We start from the raw sequence: 22,215 nt of genomic DNA, 5'->3' as shown, positions 1-22,215 counted from the left end.
GGCCTCAAGGAATATTTCCACCTCAGCCACCTGGATAACTGGGACTACAGGTGTGCGCCACCATGTTTGTCTAATTTCTTTTCTAATTTTTTGTACAGAGGAGGTCTCACTATGTTGTCCAAGCTGGGCTCGAACTTCTGAGCTCAATCAATCCTCCCACCTCGGCCTGAAGTGCTTCAGCCACTCTGCTCAGCCTCTTTTTTACTTTTCAATCTTTGCTTTACTTATTTTATCAATATTATCCAATTTAAGATTGGATTATATGCTTTCTTGTTCTATTAGCTATGGTTTTCTGATATTAATAATTTTGAACCTTAACTAAATTTCAGTTACTGAGAAAGATGTATTAAAAACTTCAGTGATAATCATGTATTTGACTATTTCTCCTGTGTTTTTTTTTTTTTTTTTTTTTTTTACTTTTTGCTTTATGTATTTTAAGACTGTGTTATTACTTAGATGCATACAAATATATAGGATTTTGTATCTTTTTGTTGGAGTTACTGTTATGTCTGTTTTTATACTTGGTAAAAAGGAGACTTTATTGCCTTAAAGTCTACTTTGATTAGTATTTTTATATCACCTTTCTTTTGGTTTTGTTTAGTATATGTAAAATATTTATTTTGTGTGTTACATATATATATATATATATATATATATATATATTTATTTATTTTCAACAATTTTCTCTGCTTATATTTAAGGTATGTCTCTTGTAATCACCATGTAGTTGTATTTAATTTTTAAAAATCCAGTCCTGTAATCTTTGTTCTTTAATTACAGTTTTTAATACTTTTACATTTAATATATTACTGATAATGAGTTTAAATTTACCATCTATTTGTTTCATTTTGGCCCCATCTGTGCTGGAATTGGTGTTAATTAAATATTTATTTTCCCTGGAATAATTTGTTGGACATTCTTTTAATATTATTATCTTGAAGATAATTTCCTTAAATACTTTCATTTCTTTGTTTTTCCACAATGTCTAACAATTCAGAGAATCCAGTAGATATTTGTAATAAATTCTTCTAGATTTGCTCTTTTCAATTAACATTTTTAAAGACCTGAAATATTTTTATTAATACAATGTTAAGTAACTTTTTTTTCACTGTTGTTTAGAATCACATGCAGAAAATTTGATACTGTTCAAGCATCTGGAAGTCAAAAAAGTGGAATTATCACCAGTAATGTTGGAGACTTAACTTTAAGCAAGAGGGGACTACGAACATCATTCACATTTAGGAAAGTGAGGCAAACACCTTGTGACTGTAGTAAGTATATACTTTTGTTTCTACTGTAAAATGGAGTCAATTTAATATACAAGTCCTTTAAGGTCCCATTAACACCTAGTAGAGCTTTTTCTGAATCTCTCTAATGGCATTTCCTGTATTGTACTTTCATGCACTTTTCTTAACCACCCTCCTTAGAGTTTACATTCTTTGATGGTAGGGTCTGGATCTTACTATCTTTTTATTTTTTCCAAACTTAGTACTTGAGTTGGGTGCCCAATAAATATTTAACTTATTGAAGTAACAGTTAAGAGTGCTGCAATTGAAGGGCAATAAAGTATTACTTGTTCAAAAGAGGATATTGTTGGGAATGGTTTGCTAAGTTTCTAAATTACTTCTTAATCTAACAGGGAAGTTGGAGTTGACAAACTGTTCTATAGTAGATAACTCTAGGGAGATAAGCAATAGTTTATGTTTTAGCAAATTTGAAAACTCAGAAGGGAATAAAAGAACTACTCAAAGACTTGTCAAGAGGGTATTATTTTGAATTGTCTATACAAGTACATTATGTTCTGGATTTCTTTGACTCAATTAACAGAACCTCTTTTATTTTGTGAATAGTATTTTATAATGACAGTGATAATAAAAATTGTTTTTATATCTTGGGGGTTTTAATTATGGTGGTATCTACCAATACTTTTTGGATTTGGTCATAATCTTAAAAATAAATTTAATTAAAAACTCATATCTTTTAGAACATTGAATTTTATCCTTTAGAACATTGAAATTTCTATATTTTGTATCTTGATGTTAGTGAAGCTTAAAAGAACCTTTTATTTTACTGAAAGTATCCTTGAAGGCTTAAAATATAGAATTTTGAAAATTTAATTTAAAATGTTTATTCATTATTTGATGAATATCTAACATTGCAGATAGTGAGTTACATGGTATAGAAAAATAAAGCATGGCTCCTGTTCCCAAGGAACTTAAAGTATAGTTGGAGAGACAAGCTAGTTTTCTTATGCAAATGTTTGTCATGAGCATTTATTAAATGTAAAAAGCTCTTATTGGAGATTCAGTTTACAAATTTTTGTTTTTTAAAAGACAATTAATAATTGTGGCTGGCACAGTGGCTCATGTGTGTAATCCCAGCACTTTGAAAGGCTGAGGCAGGAGAATTGCTTGAGGCCAGGAGTTTGAAATCTGCTTGGGCAACATAGCAAGACCCTCCTCTCTACAAAAAAATAAAATAAAAATTTAGACAGAAATGGTGGTGTGTGTCTGTAGTCCTACCCACTAGAAAAGCTGAGGTGGGAGGATTATGTGAGCCTAGGAGTTCGAGGCTACAGTGAGCTATGATCACGCCACTGCACTCCTGCCTGGGTGACAGAGCAAGACCCTGTCTCAAAACAAAAAACAGCGACAGAAACCCCCCCAAATTGTAAATGTTTATCGTGTACCACATGATGTTTTAAAATACATATATATTGTGGAATCACTCAATTGAGTGAATTAACATGTATTACCTCACATACTTAAACCTTTTTGTGATGAGAGCACTTAAAATTTTATTCTCATAGTGGTTTTCAAGAATGCAATACATTATTATTAACTGTAGTCACCATGTTTTACATTAGATCCTGGGACTTATTGTAACTGAAATTTTGTATTCTTTGGCTCGCATCTCCTCAGCCCCCACCCCCAATTGCCTCAGCCCCTGGCAACTGTCATTCTACTACTCTCTATTCTGTGAGATCAGCTTTTTTAGATTTCATATATGAGTGAAATTGTATAGTATTTACCTTCTGTGTCTGGCTTATTTCTCTTCACATAATATCCTCCAGGTTTATCAATGTTGTAAATGGCAAGATTTCCTTCTGTTTGTGGCCGAATAGTATTCTGTTGTGTATAAGTCCCATATTTTCTTTATCCATTCATCACTGATAGACACTTAGATTGATTCTGTGTCTTGGCTGTTGTGAGTAGTGTTGAAGTAAACATATGAGTGCACTTGTCTTTCTGACATATTAATTTCATTTTCTTTGGATATATACCCCGTACTAGGATTACTGGTTAATAAGATAGTACTTATTTTTAATCTCTCTCTCTTTTTTTTTTAAGCAAGGCAGAGAAGGGTTTTATTTGGTGACAGAACAGCTCTTGACACGAGAGGGGATTGAACCTGAAGTGGTAGCCCTCTGTATGAGAGAGGGCCTGAAGGCAGACAGTCCCCTATTTCTAATTTTTTGAAGAACCTCTGTGCTGTTTTTCATAATGACTGCTCTAATTTACCCTCCCACCAACAGTGTGCAAGGATTCCTTTCTCCTCTTATCCTCACCAACACTGGGTATTTTTTTGCTTTTTTTTTTTTTTTTTTTTTTAGTTCATGGTTGTTCTTTGCATAATTTTGATCAAATTTTGTGGATTTTTAAGTGACAAGAGTTGGTTATCCCTTTAGGCAACTTAGATGTTCATAGTTTCTAAGAGAATACAATTTTACAAAGACCAATTAAGAATAAATTGTAATTTATATTTTAGTATAATCACAACTCTCATTTAACCAGTATAATTTAACCCATTTGTTTCTGAATGTACGTTTTAGAGCCCCCAGTCATTTGGGAATTGAGGTAATAATCATAGGCATTTACTGAACACTATTTGAAGCAGTTTCTATGCATTGCCCCAATTCTCACAGTAGTGCTGAGATAGGTACTATTACATCCACTTACTGATGAGAAAACTGAAGCACAAAGAAGTTAAGTAACTATTTCTTAAATATTCATTAAAAATGTTTAGAGTTTTTCTTCACCTATTAATAGGCACTAGATGCTTCTGTCTCTCTCCATTTTCAGCTTTCTCAAAGTTTGGCATATTCTAGTTATATTTAGGGAAAAGAGGGCTGTTTCCTGCAGCCATCAGTGTTGCAGCTGAATTCTTTGCTATGTGATTTCTTTTCCTCCTTTCTTTCTTTTCTTTTCTTTCTTTCTTTTTTTTTTTTTTTTTTTTTTTTTTTTTTTTTTTTTTTTAAGATGAAGTCTTGTTCTCTCACCCAGGCTGGTGTGCAGTGGTGTGATCTCGGCTCACCACAACCTCCACCTCTCAGGTTCAAGCAATTCTCCTGCCTCAGCTTCCCAAGGAGCTGTGATCACAGGCGTGTACAACCATACCTCACTAATTTTTTGTTCATTTGTTTTGTATTTTTAGTAGAGACAGGGTTTCACCATGTTGGCCAGGCTGGTCTTGAACTTCTGACCTCAGGTGATCCACCTGCCTTGGCCTCTCAGAGTGCTGGGATTACAGGCGTGAGCCACCATGACTGGCCTGCTATGTGAGTTCTAATTATTGCCTTAGTCTTGTCTGTGAGTTCTTTGGGAGCACTACTCCTTCTTCCTTTATTGTCTAGAACACTACCCATAAAAAGTCACAGACTTTGGCAGAAGACGAAGGGAGATTATGCCATAGCAGAGAACAAGCAAGGATTTAAAATGAGTGTTAGACATTATTACAGAGAACAGGGAACAACTTTAAAATTAGGGACCGTGTATTCTGAATTTCTTCTGTCATCAGCTCTGCTTAGTGGTGTTCTCCCTGGGGTTTTCTTATTCTATTGAAGCAGGCAACATAATAGTTATTGAGAATGTGGGCTCTGGAGTCTACACTGCTTGGGTTCAAATTATGGCTGTATGACTTACTGTCTCTGTCTTTGGGAATGTTCTTTAAGTTCTTTGTGATTCTGTTTTGTCATCTGTAAGTAGATGTAATAGTACCTATCTCATTCCATTACTGTGAGAATTGAGGCAATGCTTAGAAACTGCTTCCAATACTGCTCAGTAAATGCTTGCACTTATTACCAAATGACACTGTGCCTCCAGGTCTTGTTCTTCTTCTGAGAGCCCTGGGGTCCCAAGAACTCCTATCTCCTTTACCTACCAAGGTTAATTTAGCTGAACTTTTCCCATGTAGGCCAGACCTATTAAGATCCTTTTCCGAATAAGAGGACTTTTATAAACCGAGATTAAATCTATTTAATCTTGAGGTTAAATAAGGCATCATCACCATAAGATAGATGCAGAATTGTAGTCATGTGTTGTTTTAAGTGGATTTTCCCCCTTCTTTTTATATTAGACTTATTAGGGAAGAACTTTTTCTTTTAATTGATAAATCAGTCTATCCACCAAATTTGCATTGATTTTATTTTTTCATTTAAGAAAACTTGATACCTTATGAGTCATTCCGATAAAAAAGAAAGGTGTACATTGCTCTGTTTTTCATTAAGGTTACCCTTTGGTCTGTGATAGCCAGAGGAAAGAGACTCCTCCCTCGTTTCCAGAGAGTGATAAAGAAGCCTCACGGCTGGAGCAAGAGTACGTCCATCAAGTTTATGAAGAGATTGCTGGGCACTTCAGCAGCACGAGACATACCCCTTGGCCACACATTGTGGAGTTTTTGAAGGCTTTGCCAAATGGTTCAATAGTGGCTGATATTGGATGTGGTAATGGAAAGTATCTTGGCATCAATAAGGAGTTATATATGGCAAGTAATGTTGCTTTTGGCTTTCTTTTTGCTTAATTTGCTGTAGTTATCATCTTTCTTCCTCGTGATATAATGTTATTTTTTTAGTTCATTAGTAGAAGGTTATAACCAACAGATTCAAAATTAATGAACACTGCCCCATTCTTTCTTATTCCTCTAGGAATTTATGGGCACACCATCATATAATTTTTTTCTCCCTTTAGATTTTGCTTTCTACCACTATTATCAGTAAAACTATCTTATAGTTATAAAACTCTTTATAGATTAGAAAGGATTTTTATAGAAATCTTTATTTTGGCTTGAATCTCCCTAAGTAAGAAGAAGAGAAAGCTGATATTTTCATCCATCTTTTGTAAAATGAAGAAATTGGGGCTCACAGTGGTCATATTAATTTCCTGATGTCATATAATTAGGGGAAATAACTGGAACTTGAACTTATGTTTTCTACTCTAAATTTTACTCATAGAAGAAAACAGTTTTCTATTTATTGGTATCTTACTGTTGAGAAAACTAAGGCTCAAATAGATTAAAAACTTGACAAAGGTTACAGTGCTAGATCCAGAATTTGAGCCTGTTTCTGTCTGATTCCAGAGTGTCTGTTTTCAGTTGCTGTCATTTTTTTTTTTCTATGAGCCTTTTTTTTCTGCTGTGCTAAGAGGTAGAACGTTCTTGTGTTAGTGTGTTGTTGTAAGTAATCACATTTTAGTGTTGCTCTGTGAGGACTGGAGCTTCCCTTTCTCAAGATTAGGGGATTTAGGATGAGAATAAGGGAGTAGGTAAAAAGAACGAGAGCAGTCGACATTCCTGGGTTATTGGAGTGTGTCAGATTGCTTCTCTTCTTTGTTTTTACTCCATCCTCGAAATTGTGCACCTTCATGAAGAAAGTTACTACAATTGTCTCTTGGTATGTAAAATTGAAGCCAAATTAAAATAATAAAATGCATATTTAATTATCATAAAAGATTTAGTGTAAAAGGGAAAAGTGATTTACCATTCTTCTAAGAGATTACATATTTATCACCCCCACATGAGCAACAGTGGCTGTTCTGTGTAGGCCCATATATCTCAAATGCCTCTAGTTACAGTCACCTAGGATTCTACCAAGGAAGTACAAAAAATGCATTGAAAAAAGTATATTAGACCCTTGGTATCTGTGGGGAATTAGTTCCAGGACCCCGTGGATACCAAAATCTGCAGAAGATCAAGTCTCTGATACAAAATTATGTAGTATTTGCATATAAGCCGTGCACATCCTCCTTTATATTTGGAATTAACTACAGGTTACTTATGATACGAAATACAATGTATATGCTATGTAAGTAGTTGTTAGACTGTATTGCTTAGGGACTAATGACAAGAAAACAGTCTGTATTCAGTAAAGATGTTTTTCTTTTTTTTAAAAATATTTTGACCTGTGGTTGCTTGGATCCATTGATGTGGAACTCATAGATACAGAGGGCTGGTTGTATTACAGCTTAGAAAGTGTAGAGTTTGTATATTAACAGGCATATAAAATAATAGCTTTCATCAAAATAAGACATTGATATTCATTTATTGTTACCATGTTTATAATTAAATTTTAATTTATAAAGAGCAAGGCCTAGTGAGTTAAGTTTGTTCATGTTGAAGAGGAAATAGATCTTTGATGTGTCACTTAAAATCACAGCTAACCACAGTTCAGAACAAGGTGACATTTTCTAGGGTTTTAATCTAAAGATAGTCCAAAAATGTTTCTCAGTAGGCTATGCTTTTGCACTTTCTTGTGGATAATCCATGGTTTTATCTAATCAGGTATCATTCGTGACAGTGAAAGTAGGTCGAAATCAACTATGCTGGTTTAGTCATAGTGATAACATTGTTCTGTTACAGTTGAGAAGAATGATTTCTTGATAAACAGGAAACAAAATCTGCAGCTGATTCAAAAGGGAATGTATTTGGAAGGATTGGAAAACCATAAGTACACTCACTCTCTATTAACCATATTCTGTTTATCAGCAGCAGTCCGCACGTAATTCCTTCCTGCTATTGTTCGCTGGCGCTTACTGCATTGCCTCATCTCCAGGCATACGGTACTTGACAGTAGTAGAAGCTTACATTAGTGGTTTGTTGAATGGTGAGGAGCAAACCTGTGAATTTACCTTCAGTTCTTTACATGAAAACCAGAATGTAAACAGTGCTGTTTGGCAGCCTTGAAGGAATGTGGCAACCTCAAAATGGGTGGGTCTTACTGCAGGATAAAATTACCTTTAGGATCTAGAGTTCCCTTTTTATGTGGAATCCTGGGTATTCCTTATTCCATATGTTATAATAACTACCATTTTCATAGCACTTCAATGGATAATTAAATAGTTAGTATAGATCATTTAATTTGACTCTCATATTCACCCTGATAAACAGGTATTTTTCTCTTTACTTTTTAGATGAGGAAACAGGCTTTGAGATAGTTAAGTAGCTCTCCTAGGTTATTCAGCTTGTTATTGCTGAAACCAGGACTCACATTCAGATTTTACAGGTTGAGCATCCCTTATAAGAAAATTTGAAATCTCAAATGCTACAACATCTGAAACTTTTTGAGTACCAATATGATGCTCAAAGGAAATGTTCACTGGAGGATTTCAGATTTTAGATTTCGCATTAGGGACTCTCAACCAGTATGTATTCTGCAGATATTCCAAAATCCAAAAATTTCTGAAATCTAAAACACTTCTGATCCCAAGCATTTGAAATAAGGGATATTCAACTTGTAGTATGCTCTTTTCACTGTACTTTACTGCTTCTGTTTATTTCTCTGCACTTTATTAAACTATATATTACCAGTCTACTTTTCCTACAATTGCATATTTTTAATAGTTTTTAAAATGTATATTTTAAAAATAAAAATAATGTAACCAGTAGGGTGCAGCGGCTTATAATCTCAGTGATGAGGGAGGATCGCTTGAGGCCAGGAGTTCAAGACTAGCATGGGCAACATATCAAGATCGCGTCTCAATAAAAACAAAAAAAGTAGCCAGGCACGGTGATGCATGCCTGTGGTCCCAGCTACCCAGGAGACTGCAACAGGAGTTCAAGGCTGCAGTGAACCGTAATCGTACCACTGCTCTTACCCTGGGTGACAGTGAGTCTCTGAGTCTAAAAATAAATACATGCATACATACATAACCATCATTCAGAAAACTGATGAAAAGAGAGGTATTTGCATAATCCTGTCACCCTATTGTGATGAATATCCTTCTCGTGTTTTTCCTAATAATGTTTTATATATAATGAATGTGCATATAATTCGATAACTCATTTATCTCACTTATTTCCATTCTGATATATAATCTTACAATGTTTCTGAATTTTATAATACAGTATTTTTTCACTATTTTATTTTTAAATTAAAGTTACTAAAAACGTTTTTAAAGGACGGATGAAATTATATGTATTTATTGTATATGATATGATGTTTTGAAGTATATATACATTATGGATTAACAAAATCTAGCAAATTAACATATTCATTACCTCACAAAGTTACCATTTTTTTGCTGAGAACATTCATCATCCATTCTCTTAGCATTTAAAAATACCATACATTGTTGTTAACTATAGTCACCATGTTGTACAGTAGATCTCTGCAATTTATTCCTCCTGTCTAACTGAAATTTTGTTGTCTTTTGACCAGCATCTCCACAGCTTCCCACCTTTCAGCTGTCTCAGTCCCTAGTAGCTACTGTTCTACTCCTAGTTCTATGAGGTCAGCTTTTTTGAATTCCAAGTATGAGTGAGATCATGCAATGCTTGCATTTTGTGTCTGGCTTATTTCACTTAACCTGATGTCCTCCAGGTTTATCCATGTCGTTATAAATGGCAGGATTTTATTCTTCGTTATAGCCAAATAGTATTCCATTGTGTATATAAACCATGTTTACTGTATTCATCCATTGATGGATATTTAGATTGATTCCATATTTTGGCTATGGTATATAATATTGCAGTAAACATGGGAGTGCAGATGGCTTTTTGACCTACTGATTTCATTTTCTTTGGATCTATAGCTAGGGCAGGATTGCTGAATCATATGGTAGTTCTATTTTTAATTTTTTTGTGAAACTTCCATACTGTTTTCCCTAGTGGCTGTCCTAATTTACATTCCCACAACAGTGTGCAAGGGTTTCCTTTTCCCCACATCCTCAATACCATTTGTTATCTATTGTCTCTATTTGATAATGGCCAGATCTAACAAGTGTGAGGTAATACCTCATTGTTTTAATTTGCATTTTCCTGATGATCAGTGATGTTGTTGAGCATTGTTTCATGTACTTGGCCATTTGTATGTCTTTTTAAAAATAATCTACATTCAGGATCTTTGCCCATTTTTCAATAAGATTATTTGTTTTATTTTAATAGAGTTGAGTTCTTTATATATTTTTGTTTTGCTTTGTTTTTGAGACAAAGTCTTGCTCTGTTTTCCAGGCTGGAGTGCAGGGGCATGACTGGCTCACAGCAGCCTTGACCTTGTGGGCTCAGTTGATCCTCCCACCTCAGCCTCTAGTAGCTGGGACTACAGGCATGTACCACCACACCCAGCTAATTTTTTGAGGTTTTGCCGTGTTACCCAGGCTGGTCTGATACGCCTGGACTCTAGTGATTCACCCGCCTTTGTCTCTCAAAGGGTTGGGATTACAGTTGTGAGCCACTGTGCCCAGCCTGTTTATATATTTTGGGTATTAATTCCTTCTCAGTTGTATAGTTTGCAAATATTTTCTCCCATTCTGTAGGTTGTCTCTTCCCTATGATGATTGTTTCCTCAAGTTGAAGCTTTTTAGTTTGATCTAATCCCATTTGTCTATTTTTGCTTTAGTTACCTTTGCTTTTGGGGTCATATCCAAAAAATTATTGCCCATGCCAAGATCGTGGAGGTTTTCTTATATGTTTTCTTCTGGTAGTTTCATAATTTCTGGTCTTATATTTAAGCCTTTAATCCATTTTTGAGCTGATTTTTGTAGGTGGTATGAGATAAGGGTTTAATTTCATTCCTCTGCATATGAATATGCAGTTCCTCCTAATACCACTTATTGAAAAGACTTAGACTTTATTAATATGCTGTTAGGTAGAAGTTATTGGAAATTTGGCTGTGTTCTGTTTGGAAGTATTCTAAATAACACTGTAATGAACATGTAGATTGAGGGTCAGTGGGACAAGATGGAAGAATATGGATTTTGGAATGAGAAACACCAGGTTTTAAATTTTTGTTTCATCATTTAATGACTGTTCAGCTTTGAGCAAATTACTTATTTTCTTTAAGACGAAATTTTCTCATCTGTAATATGGTGGAAATAACTAAAAGCATGTTATGAGGATTAAGCGCATTGCTACAAAGAATCTGCTTTTAATCTATATGCGTACTCAGGAAAAAGCAGTTATTATTAGCCTGGTTAACATTTTCCCTATTGTGATTTTTTTTTCTTAGGATACATTTTTAGAAAGGTAATTATTGGGTCAAAAGTTATAAACATTATTTTCTTCCTTAAAAAATGGTTTGCCTAATTGCTCTTTTAAATGATTGAGCCAATTTGTATTTTATATGAGAGGAAGTTCTGTCATACTGCCATGGTATATTTCAGTTTTTAAATATTTTTGATAGTTTAATGGAAGAAAAATGGAACTTTGTTTTAGTTTGCACCTTTGCTTATCAGTTTGAATGTTTTTTATTCTTACTTGTACTTCTACAATTACATATTTTGTTTAGGATTTTAAAAATTATATGCAAGTATAGGCTGGGCACTGTGGCTCATACCTGTACTTCTAGCACTTTGAGAGGCTGAGGTGGGAAGACTGCCTGAGACCAGGAGTTCAAGACCAGCCTGGGCAACATGGCAAGCTCTTGACCCTCCAAAGAAATTAGGAAATTAGCCAGGCATGATGGTGTGCACCTGTATTCCCAGCTACTCAGGAGGCTGAGGTGGGAGGATCACTTGACTCCAGGAGGCAGAGGCTGCAGTGAGCTGTGTTCATGCCACTGCACTCCAGCCTGGGTGACAGAGTAAGACCCGTTCATGCCACTGCACTCCAGCCTGGGTGACAGAGTAAGACCCTATCTCCAAAAATACACACACACACACACACACACACACACACACACACACACACACACAACATTTTAAGCCCAGTATATGTTTTAATGTCACTGATCTTCACCCAATACACAGAAATATGTAGCTTTACATGAGTCCTTGAATATACGTGGTTTTTATCAATAAGCTATTTTCTGTCTGTCCTGTTGACATGATGCAACATTATTACGGAGATTTTTCAAACACTTTTCTTGGTTTAAAAAATTTAAAAATGGAGCCGGGCGCGGTGGCTCAAGCCTGTAATCCCAGCACTTTGGGAGGCCAAGGCGGGTGGATCACGAGGTCGAGAGATCGAGACCATCATGGTCAACATGGTGAAACCCCGTCTCTACTAAAAGTGCAAAAAATTAGCTGGGCATGGTGGCACGTGCCTGTAATCCCAGCTACTCAGGAGGTTGAGGCAGGAGAATTGCCTGAGCCCAGGAGGCGGAGGTTGCGGTGAGCCGAGATCGCGCCATTGCACTCCAGCCTGGGTAACAAGGGCGAAACTCCGTCTCAAAGAAAAAAAAAAATGGAAATGGTGAAGAGGAGAAAAAATAATGACATGACTGTAGTATAAGGAAGACAGGCAAAAAAAGTGAAAGGTGAAAGTAGTGAGCTGGGCACGAGTCAGATGGTTGGTCAGTGGGGAATCTACATCAGACCTGGTGCTTTATTGCTAAAATTGGCCTTGCTGTTTCTTGTTGGTGAAAATGAGTGTTATGTACAAATAGCCATAAGAGCCTGGAAAGGAGAGGGAAATCTTCTCTTGTTTTATTTGGCAGTTGTTCTCCATGTTCTGTCTTATCTGTGTTTTTCAGTTAATATAACTTTCCTCATCTAAATAACTATTGAGTTCTATCCCTGAGGATTTTTTTTAATAGGCAGGTTGGATTTCTTTCTGTTGACTTTTAGCAAGGTATAGCAGCTATCTGTCAGAATTGGGCATACTGAAACTTCCAATTCTATGAACAGAATTTAAATGTAACAAAAAAGGAGACAAGCACCAAAATATAATGTTCAGATTATTTGAGTGGTATTGTCGTCTTGATCTGTGATTGTTGGCTGATGGCATAGAATATGGATGAAAAAATAAATAATAAATAATAATCCAGGCATACATCTTACATGGGTAAAGGGTGCAATTAATTGGGAATCATGTCATTATTATGACTAATAATCCCTTAGTACTTTTTATCTTAAAATATTTTAAAGATAAATTGCTGTACTTTAGCTTGGTGTTTTTTATTTTACTTTAAAATTAAAGCAGCTTCAGGATAAAATATAAAAGCTGTTTAATATCGATTACAAATTAAGCAAACTCATTAAGTATGACTAGCATGGCAATGTGATTTAACTCAGTAAGAATTTTTTTTTATTTCCGTTCTTTTATTGTGCATTTAAAATATAAACTTTATAATGTAATGTTGCATTTTAAGATCTTTTTCTTCTAGGGAATTGATAACATAGCACTTTAAGGAACTTTTCATAAAAATACTATTTTTTGGTAAATTGAATGTCACTAGTTACTATCAGAGACAATATTACATTCTTCACTGTATGTAAATTTTAAAAGCCTATCTGAAATCTGTATGTGCTCGCTGGTCTAAGAAAAAGCCAAATTAAAAAAGATTTTTTAAACTTTTAGTTTAGGTTCAGGGGTACATGTGCTGGTTTGTTAAACAGGTAAATTGCATGTCACAGGGATTCAGTGTACAGATTATTTCATCACCCAAGTTAGTAAGCATAGTACCTGATAGGTAGTTTTTTGACCCTTATCCCCCTCCCTCCTTCTACTATTAGACTCAAGTGTGTGTTTTTCCCTTCATTGTGTCCATGTGTACTCAGTATTTAGCTCTTATGAGTGAGAACATGAAGTATTTGGTTTTCTGTACCTGCATCAGTTTGCTTAGGGCAGTGGCCTACAGCTCCATCCATGTTGCAGCAAACGACATGATCTCATTCTCTTTTGTGGTTGTATAGTATTCCATGGTGTGTAACACATTTGCTTACCCAGTCTATTGTTGATGGGCACCTAGGTTGATTACTATTGTGAATAGTGCTGCAGTGAACATACATATGCATATGTCTTTATGGTAGAACTATTTATATTCCCTTGGATATATACCCAAAAATGGAATTGCTGGGTTGAATGGTAATTCTCTTTTAAGTTTGTTGAGCAATTGTCAAACTGCTTTTCATAGTGGGTGAACCCATTCCCACTAGAAGTATATAAGAATTCTCTTTTTTCTGCAACCTTACCGGCATGTTATTTTTTGACTTTTTAAAAGTAGCCATTCTGACTGGTCTGAAATGGTGTCTCATTGAGGTTTTGATTTACATTTCTCTAATGAGTAGTGATGTGGTGACCTTTTTCATATACTTGTTGGCCATGTGGATGTCTTTTGAAAAGTATCTGTTCATGTCTTTTGAAAACTATCTGTTCTTGTCTTTTGCCCACTTCTTAATGGGACCGTTTGGTTTTTGCATGTTAATTTGTTTAAGTTCCTTGTAGATTCTGCATATGAGACCTTTGTCAGCTGCATCGTTTGCACATATTTTCTCCAATTCTCTAGGTTGTCTGTTCACCCTGTTGATAGTTTATTTTGCTGTACAGAAGCTCTTTAGTGTAATTAGGTTTCATTTGTCAATTTTTGTTTTTGTGGCGTTGTTTTTGGTGTCTTTGTCATGAAATCTTTGCCAGAGCCTATGTCCAGAATGGTATTTCCTAGGTTATCTTCCAGAGTTTTTGTAGTTTTAGGTTTTACATTTAATCCATCTTGTGTTGATTTTTATATATGGTGTAAGGAAGGTGTACAGTGTTAATCTTCTACCCATGGCTAGCCAGTTATCCCAACATGTTTGATATGAGCATTCATATTCTTTATTATCAGAAGGGCCAAGGGAACCCTAGAATCAGTGCTCATTATATCAAAAAATTAAATATGTAAATATACACTTTAGGTGGCCACTTCTATTTGACTAAATCTGCTTATATAATTATTTTCTCTATTATAGAGATTGTGGTAAGAAAAAATTATCCAGGGATAATGATTAATCAGTGATTTAACATTTTTTGTGGCCTGGTATGGTGGTTCATGCCTGTAATCCCAGCACTTTGGGAGGCTGAGACAGATGGATGACTTGAACCCAGGAGTTTGAGGCTAGTCTAGGCAACATGGCAAAACCCCATCTCTACAAAAAATTAAAAAAAAAAAAAAAAAGCTGGGCATGGCGTGTGTGTGTATGGCTCCAGCTGCTTGGCACACTGAGGCAAGGGGATTGCCTGGGCCTGGGAGGTGGATGCTGTGGTGGGCTGTGAGACCCTGTCTCCAAAAAAAAAAAAAAAAAAAAAAAAAATTTCTTAAGTGCCTCCCATTTATTTTTCAATTTACATGGGCATATTGCAAAATGTGTGTGTGTATGTTTGTCTATATATTACATACATATTTGATATTCTTAGAACTAAGCAACAAAACTGTGTACAACAACAACAAAGTAGAGAAAAAGAAGATGGGAAAACCCAGCTCCTAAACGCTTCTCACAGAACCAGGTGCATGCGTAAGATATGCTAGGTCTCACCTGTTTGGGGAGAGAAAAGCATGTTGTTAGCTGCCCTCCATGCCATCAATCCTATAGGATTGTTTGGGTATATGAAAAAGTTTAATTAAATAACATTTTATAAATTTTGAGTTCAGCACTTTATTCTTGATAAGTTTTGGCATTTAGTGGAAAAAGAAAAAAATTATTTTTTTTGTTTTGGGATTTTATTTTCTGATTATAAAAGTAATCCATGTTGAAAAGTATAAAAAACCAGAAAAAATTGCCCATCCTTCTGCTATCTGGGTCATTACAATATTGTATATATAGTAATGAGAGATATCTTAGAACATCTTATTTGTAGCTCCCCCAAAAGACTATGTTTATGGGATACTTTCCAGTTTTAAATGTGTGATATTACAGAAACATCCAGATTCTGAATGGTCATGAATTTGCTGTAAATTTAGACCTCCCATTTCTACCACTGTCATTTTTATTCTTGTCATTTTGTTTCACTGATTGGAGTTCTGTTTGATATCTGTAAAGGTAATAAATGCTTCCCTTACAATTATATATTCTGATTTTGTACTGGCTGTAAGAACTGATAATATCATGGTCTCAGACCATTTCACAATGAATATGAGATCTTTATATTCATTATATATACTTTAAGGTATGGAATAAGCTCATAGTTCTTAATTTCATGTGATATTTAAACAAAATGTGATGAAATTCCTTCTCTGTTACAGGTTGGTTGTGATCATAGCCAAAACCTTGTAGACATTTGTAGAGAGAGGCAATTTCAGGCTTTTGTCTGTGATGCGTTGGCAGTACCAGTCCGCAGTGGATCTTGTGATGCCTGCATCTCCATTGCTGTTATTCATCATTTTGCAACAGCAGTAAGTATGGGCTTTCTTTCTCTTAAGAACCTGTAGCTAAAGCAGCAGGAAAAGTTCATGAATTTTGCTGATTTGGGACCCTGTTTTAGCTTTTCAGTTCCTTCTTTTCTCTTTTCTTATCACAGTTTGCCCTCTTTGTAAGAAAGCATGCAGAATGAAGATGGGTGCCTGTTTAAGTATCTACTACTTAGAGGCCTGATGGGACTTTATGCTTTTATTGCTGCATGCTTTTGTCCCTTTTCTTTTTTTAAATTTTTCTTTTTTATTTTTTTTAAAGACAGGGTTTCACCATGTTTATCAGGCTGGTCTTGAACTCCTGGCCTCAGGTGATCTGCCCGCCTTGGCCTCCAAAGTGCTTGGATTACAGGCATGAGCCACTACACCCGACCGCTTTTGTCGCTTTTCTACCTCAAGTCTCATTCACTTCTAAATGCCTTCCTTCAAACCCACAGAGTCACCGAATTTTAGCTGGAAAAGACTTTGAAATCATCAGCTCTAGGCCTCTTGAGTATGAGTCCCCTCAGACTGTGAGTCCCTTCTCTGTTTCTTTCTCAGCTTTCTTTCTCAACCCATAGTTTTATCCCTGACTTGTTGCTTCTTCCTGTAAATTTCTCTTTTTCTTTCTTTCCTATTCTTTTTTTCAAAACTCTTTCTTATTTAGCTAGTAGTAGTATGTTGACTCTTTTAATATGTTCTTAGTTTTAAAATAAATGAATTTAATATTTTCTTGTAAGAACAAAAGGCCACTTATTTTTCTTGGGTGTCAGCAGTTGATCCCTTGATGTAAGCAATAGCTTTATAGCTCACCTTATGGGTCACCAGCAGTTTCAGTAGACCTTATGACCTTAACCGAGTTCAAAACAAATCAGAAAACTGTCTGAGTCATTAGTCTCTTCAATTCCTAGCTCTTTACTTTAATAATAACCAAGAGATTCTGCTGGGCTGCAGCAAACAATATTAGGCTCTTTACGGCACAAGTCACTAGGCTTCAGTACGCTTAAAGGCATTATTGCAAATGGAGAAAGGCTTGAAAGGAGCAGCTATACCAGTACATTTTAAAATCCCCATGATTTGGAAGAAATGTTTGGCAGACACTGGTTGCTTCAGCTACAACTCAGTGGCTATAACTTATTACTGTAACTTATTTTCAAGTTATAAAAGGCAATAATGTACACAAATATATCTATATCCATTCTTTGCATTCTTTGCAAATATGTGTTGGATACTCTACCCTGTATGACGTTCTGTGTAATCATCTTAGAAATCTGTTATGTCCAACTTTCTCTGTGTATCTATTGTCATTTATTTAAAAAATAATTCATTGACCACATGCAAAAGAATGAAGTTGGATGTTTACATTATACCATATACATAAAAATACTCAAAATGAGTTAAAGACTTATACAGAAAAGCTAAAACTATAAGATTCTAAGAAGAAAACAGGAGAAAGCCTTCATAACATTGTATTTGGCAATGATTTCTTGGATATGATACTAAAAGCACAGGCAACAAAGCAAAAAATAGATAAATCAGACTTCATCAAAATTAAAAACTTGTACATCAAACAGCACTATCTACAGAGTGAAAAGGCAGCCCACAAAATGGGAGAAAATATTTGCAAATTGTGTATCTGATAAGGTGTTAATATCTACAATATATAAAGAACAACAAAAATACAACAATAACAAAACAATTAAAAACAAAGGACTTAAATAGACAGTTTTCCAAAGAAGATATACAAATGGCCTTGAGCACATGAAAAGATACTCAGTGTCACTAATCATTAGGGAAATGCAAATCAAAACCATAGTGAGATACCACTTCCCACACATTAGGATGGTTATTATCAGAAATATGGAAAATAACAAGTGTCAGTGAGAATGTGGAGAAATTGGAACTCTTGTGCATTGCTGATGGGAATGTAAACTGGATCAGCCACTGTGGAAAACAGTACAGTGGTTCCTCAAAAAATTGAGCATAGAATCACCACATGATTCAACAATTCCACTTCTAGCTATATGCCCAAAAGAATTCAAAGCAGGGACTTGAACAGGTATTTAATATACCCATGTTCATAGCCGCATTATTCATAACAGCCAAAAGGTGGAAATAACTCAAATGTTTATTGATGGATGAATAGAAAAGAAAATATGGTATGCATCTATATGGGAATATTATTCAGCCTTAGGAAGGAAATTCTGACACATACTACAACATGGATGAAACCTGAGGACACTATGCTAAGTGAAATAAGCCAGACACAAAAGGACAAATATTACATCATTCTACTTATGTGAACTAGCTGCAATAGTTAAATTCATAGAAACAGAAAGTGGAACAGTTGTTACCAGAGGCTGTGGGAGAAGGGCATGGGAGTTGTTATGATTTAATTAGTACAGAGTTTCAGTTTGGGATGATGGAAGAAAATTCTGGAGGTGGATAATAGTGTTGGTTGCACAACAGTATGAGCATACTTAATGTCACTGAGTTGTACACTTAAAAATGCTTAGCACATTTTGTTACATATATTTTACCACAATAAAAATAAGTCCTTGAGGCTGGGTATCGTGGCTCACACCTGTAATCCCAGCATTTTGGAAGGCCAGAGCAAGTGGATCACTTGAGGTCAGGATTTTGAGGCCAGCCTCGCCAAAAAAAAAAAAAAAGCAAAGTCCCATCTCTACTAAAATTACAAAAGTTATCTGGGCGTGGTGGCGCATGCCTGTAATCCCAGCTACTGGGGAGACTGAGGCATAAGAATCACTTGAACCCAGGAGGCAGAAGTTGCAGTGAGCTGAGATCACGCCACTGCCCTCCAGTCTGGGTGACAGAGACTCCATCTCAAAAAAAAAAAAAAGTCACTGAAAATCAGTTACACAGTACTGATTATTAAGCAAATAGCTGGGCACAAGATGGAGAAGACTCAGTCCCTGCTTCATAGAGCTAGTTTAGTGGAGGATGCAGCATTTATTTATTTATTTATTTATTTATTTATTTATTTATTTATTATTTGTTTGATTTATGTGGTGTTGGTTGAATGCCATAGTTACGATTTGGACTGAGTCATTGAAAGGTCTAACACGTGGGAATATCTTGATGAGATATATGCCTGATAGAGATCATTTTTATGACACTGTGAAACATGATTTAGGGTAGAAGATAAGATTTTATATGGAAAATCTCAGCCAAGTATCTGGAGACAATGAGGTAAGGGAATTAAAGTAAAAGAGTCTTGTGCTATATCCCTTCACTACTACCGTGTTCTTTTCAACTGATGTATTTATTTTAATCCAGTTTACATTCTGGTGCTAGTCTCTTCTTCCCTGACACCACTGCTTCTACTATTTGACATTCCTTTTACTTTTGTGACCTTGAACATTTTTAGTGATTTCTGAAGTCTCTTCTTCCCTGACACCACTGCTTCTACTATTTCACATTCCTTTTACTTTTGTGACCTTGAACATTTTTAGTGATTTCTGAATACTTAGGTCCCTCAGCTGTAAAACAGTGATGACAATAGCCTATCTCACAGACCTGTCCGGATAAATGAGACAATATATAAAATACTTATTAGAGTATCTTACACATAATAAGAGCTCAGGAAATGTTAGTTATTATTATTTTAATAATCTTTTTTTTTTTGGGGATGGAGTTTCGCTCTTATTACCCAGGCTGGAGTGCAATGGCGCGATCTCGGCTCACCGCAACCTCCGCCTCCTGGGTTCAAGCAATTCTCCTGTCTCAGCCTCCTGAGTAGCTGGGATTACAGGCACTTGCCACCACGCCCAGCTAATTTTTTGTATTTTTAGTAGAGACGGGGTTTCACCATGTTGACCAGGATGGTCTCGATCTCTCGACCTCGTGATCCACCCGCCTCGGCCTCCCAAAGTGCTGGGATTACAGGCTTGAGCCACCGCGCCCTGCTTAATAATCTTTTTTTTAACCGTTTTTGTAAAATGGTCTCATCTTATTTTTTAATGTAATTTCCCAATATTTCCTAGCTCCTTAAACAAAATTTGGAGAATTCCTCACAGTTTCCCCCTATTAATTCACTTCTCTATATACCAGTTATGCTGAAGATACGTCCTCCTATTTTGACATATAACCTGAGATTATTTTCTGGGCTTTTTAGCCATTTTGAATGGGTTACTTGGGTGTACAATACAGTGTATGTTACTTTGATAATTAAAGAAGACGTTATCTGAGGCTAAGAGAGCTATGGAACTGGAAATACTAATTTGTCAAATATTGCATATATCTTAGTTCTCTATGATTGCCAGCTTTATCTCCATAATGTAGTTTGTTGTTAAACTTTTCTTCTTTTGTTAGCTTGCTGATTAGGTATTCTTATATTGTTTTTTAACTGGTAACCCTAGACATTACAACATGTAACTCTGACATTATAGTCTACCTTAAATTGGCATGTTAACCCCTTCCTGACAATGTAAGATTTCATTAATAACATTTAACCCCTTCTGCCTTTTATTGTATTATTTTTATTTTATTGTTTTGAGCTCTTAACCTTCATTTATATTTCTTCACATTATTTACCCTTTCTGGTATTCTTCCTTTTTTCCTGCATCTTCAGAGTTTCAGAGGAAGTAGGCTTCTTTTGCTTGAAGAGTTCTCTGTCCTATTTTCTTTAGTGTAAGTATACTGGTGACACATTCTCTCAGCTTGTGTGTATCTGAGATCTCTTTATGTTGCCTTCGTCTTACAAATGATGCTTTTAGTAGGTATTGAATTCTTTATTGACAGTTTTCTGTATTTTCCCCTCTTTTTCATCTCTGTGATTCAATCTGGGTAGTTTATACTGACCTGAACTATAGTTTAATACTTATCTTTGTAAATGTATTTAATTCACTAAAAATTTAAATTCATCCTGTTTTCTAGAATTTCTGACTTAATATTTATCATTATTGAAATCCTTGACCTTTTCCTCTGGTTTTTTGAACATATTCACTATAGTTATTAAAAAGCCTTTGTTTGGGGATTTATTTCTATGGTCTGTTTTTTTCCCTCTGTTTTTCAGTCCTTTGGTCATCATTATTTTTAGCATACTTCATAATTTTTCACTGTATGCTGGGCATTTTATGTTAAAGATTTGGGTACTTTTTCTCTGAAGAAGGTTAGATTTTTCTAAGTGCAAGCAGATCACTTGCATTCTGCAGAGGACTGATTTTATGCTTTATTGGGGATGATTTATATCTGTTTTACTTTTGTTCCTACTTCTGTGATGTAGCCCCTCCAGGTCTCAAGTGAAAGCCTGGAATGTACTCCAAGGCTATGACACCTTAGCAGATATGAAATTCCAATGTCTGTCTCTCTAACATTGGCTGCTAAAATTTCTGTTTAGCATTTTAGCTTCCCAGCTGCTACTGTGCTGAGTTTCTTGGAATTTTACTCTATGTACATGCCCCTTAGAAACTGGCAAATGCTTCAAAGAGTGTTTGCACAGAGATTTTTGGAATAATTTTCCTGCATCTACTTTATCCATAACTCTGTCCTCCAGCTGCTTTGACCTCCTTATACTCTGAGCCCTATCTTTTCAGGCCACTAAGACTTCTGCATTCTGCTCATATTCTATTAGCCCGCATTATAGCTTAGCAGATAATCTCAGGAAAAAGAGTCAATCTAGAGCTCACCTTGGTTTACTTTCCTTCTCTCAGGGATTATAGCCCTTCAAGACCTGCTTGCAGGGTCTCTCTCTGGTACTTTAAGCAGCTGTTTTATGTGTTTCACCCAGCCTTTCTGGTTGTTTTCAGTGGAAGAATTAAACCAACAACTTCATCGAGGCTATCAGTAGAAGGCTCCATAGTATAGTTTACAGAATTCCTTTGTAAAAGCATTATATAGATGAGTAATGTAAAAGTGCTTCATATTACCACTTATAGCCCCATAAGAAGTCATTAGTT

The 22,215-nt window shown here is 35.5% G+C and overlaps 1 protein-coding gene across 9 annotated transcripts in view; it reads left to right on the top strand.

Annotated features, from left to right (window-relative positions):
* ALKBH8 (alkB homolog 8, tRNA methyltransferase) overlaps window positions 1–22,215 on the top strand; it is a 112,667-nt gene that overhangs the window by 43,004 nt on the left and 47,448 nt on the right. For 8 of the 9 annotated variants that reach the window (XR_012518026.1, XR_012518028.1, XR_012518027.1 and 5 more), the window contains exons 9-11: window positions 1,120–1,271; window positions 5,507–5,763; window positions 16,151–16,300. Coding sequence is in view for 4 of the 9 variants with exons in the window: in XM_074400516.1 (XP_074256617.1) it covers window positions 1,120–1,271; window positions 5,507–5,763; window positions 16,151–16,300 (559 nt within the window). In the remaining 5 variants the exon portion in view is untranslated. Of the gene's footprint in view, window positions 1–1,119; window positions 1,272–5,506; window positions 5,764–16,150; window positions 16,301–16,752; window positions 20,948–22,215 lie in introns of all 9 variants that reach the window. The other variant, XR_012518025.1, reaches the window with a different exon arrangement.

The sequence above is a fragment of the Saimiri boliviensis genome, chromosome 6 (genome assembly GCF_048565385.1).
Source record: "Saimiri boliviensis isolate mSaiBol1 chromosome 6, mSaiBol1.pri, whole genome shotgun sequence".
NCBI lineage: Eukaryota > Metazoa > Chordata > Mammalia > Primates > Cebidae > Saimiri > Saimiri boliviensis.
The sequence above is the reverse complement of the archived record's forward strand: the minus strand, read 5'-3'. Positions and strand labels throughout refer to the sequence as shown.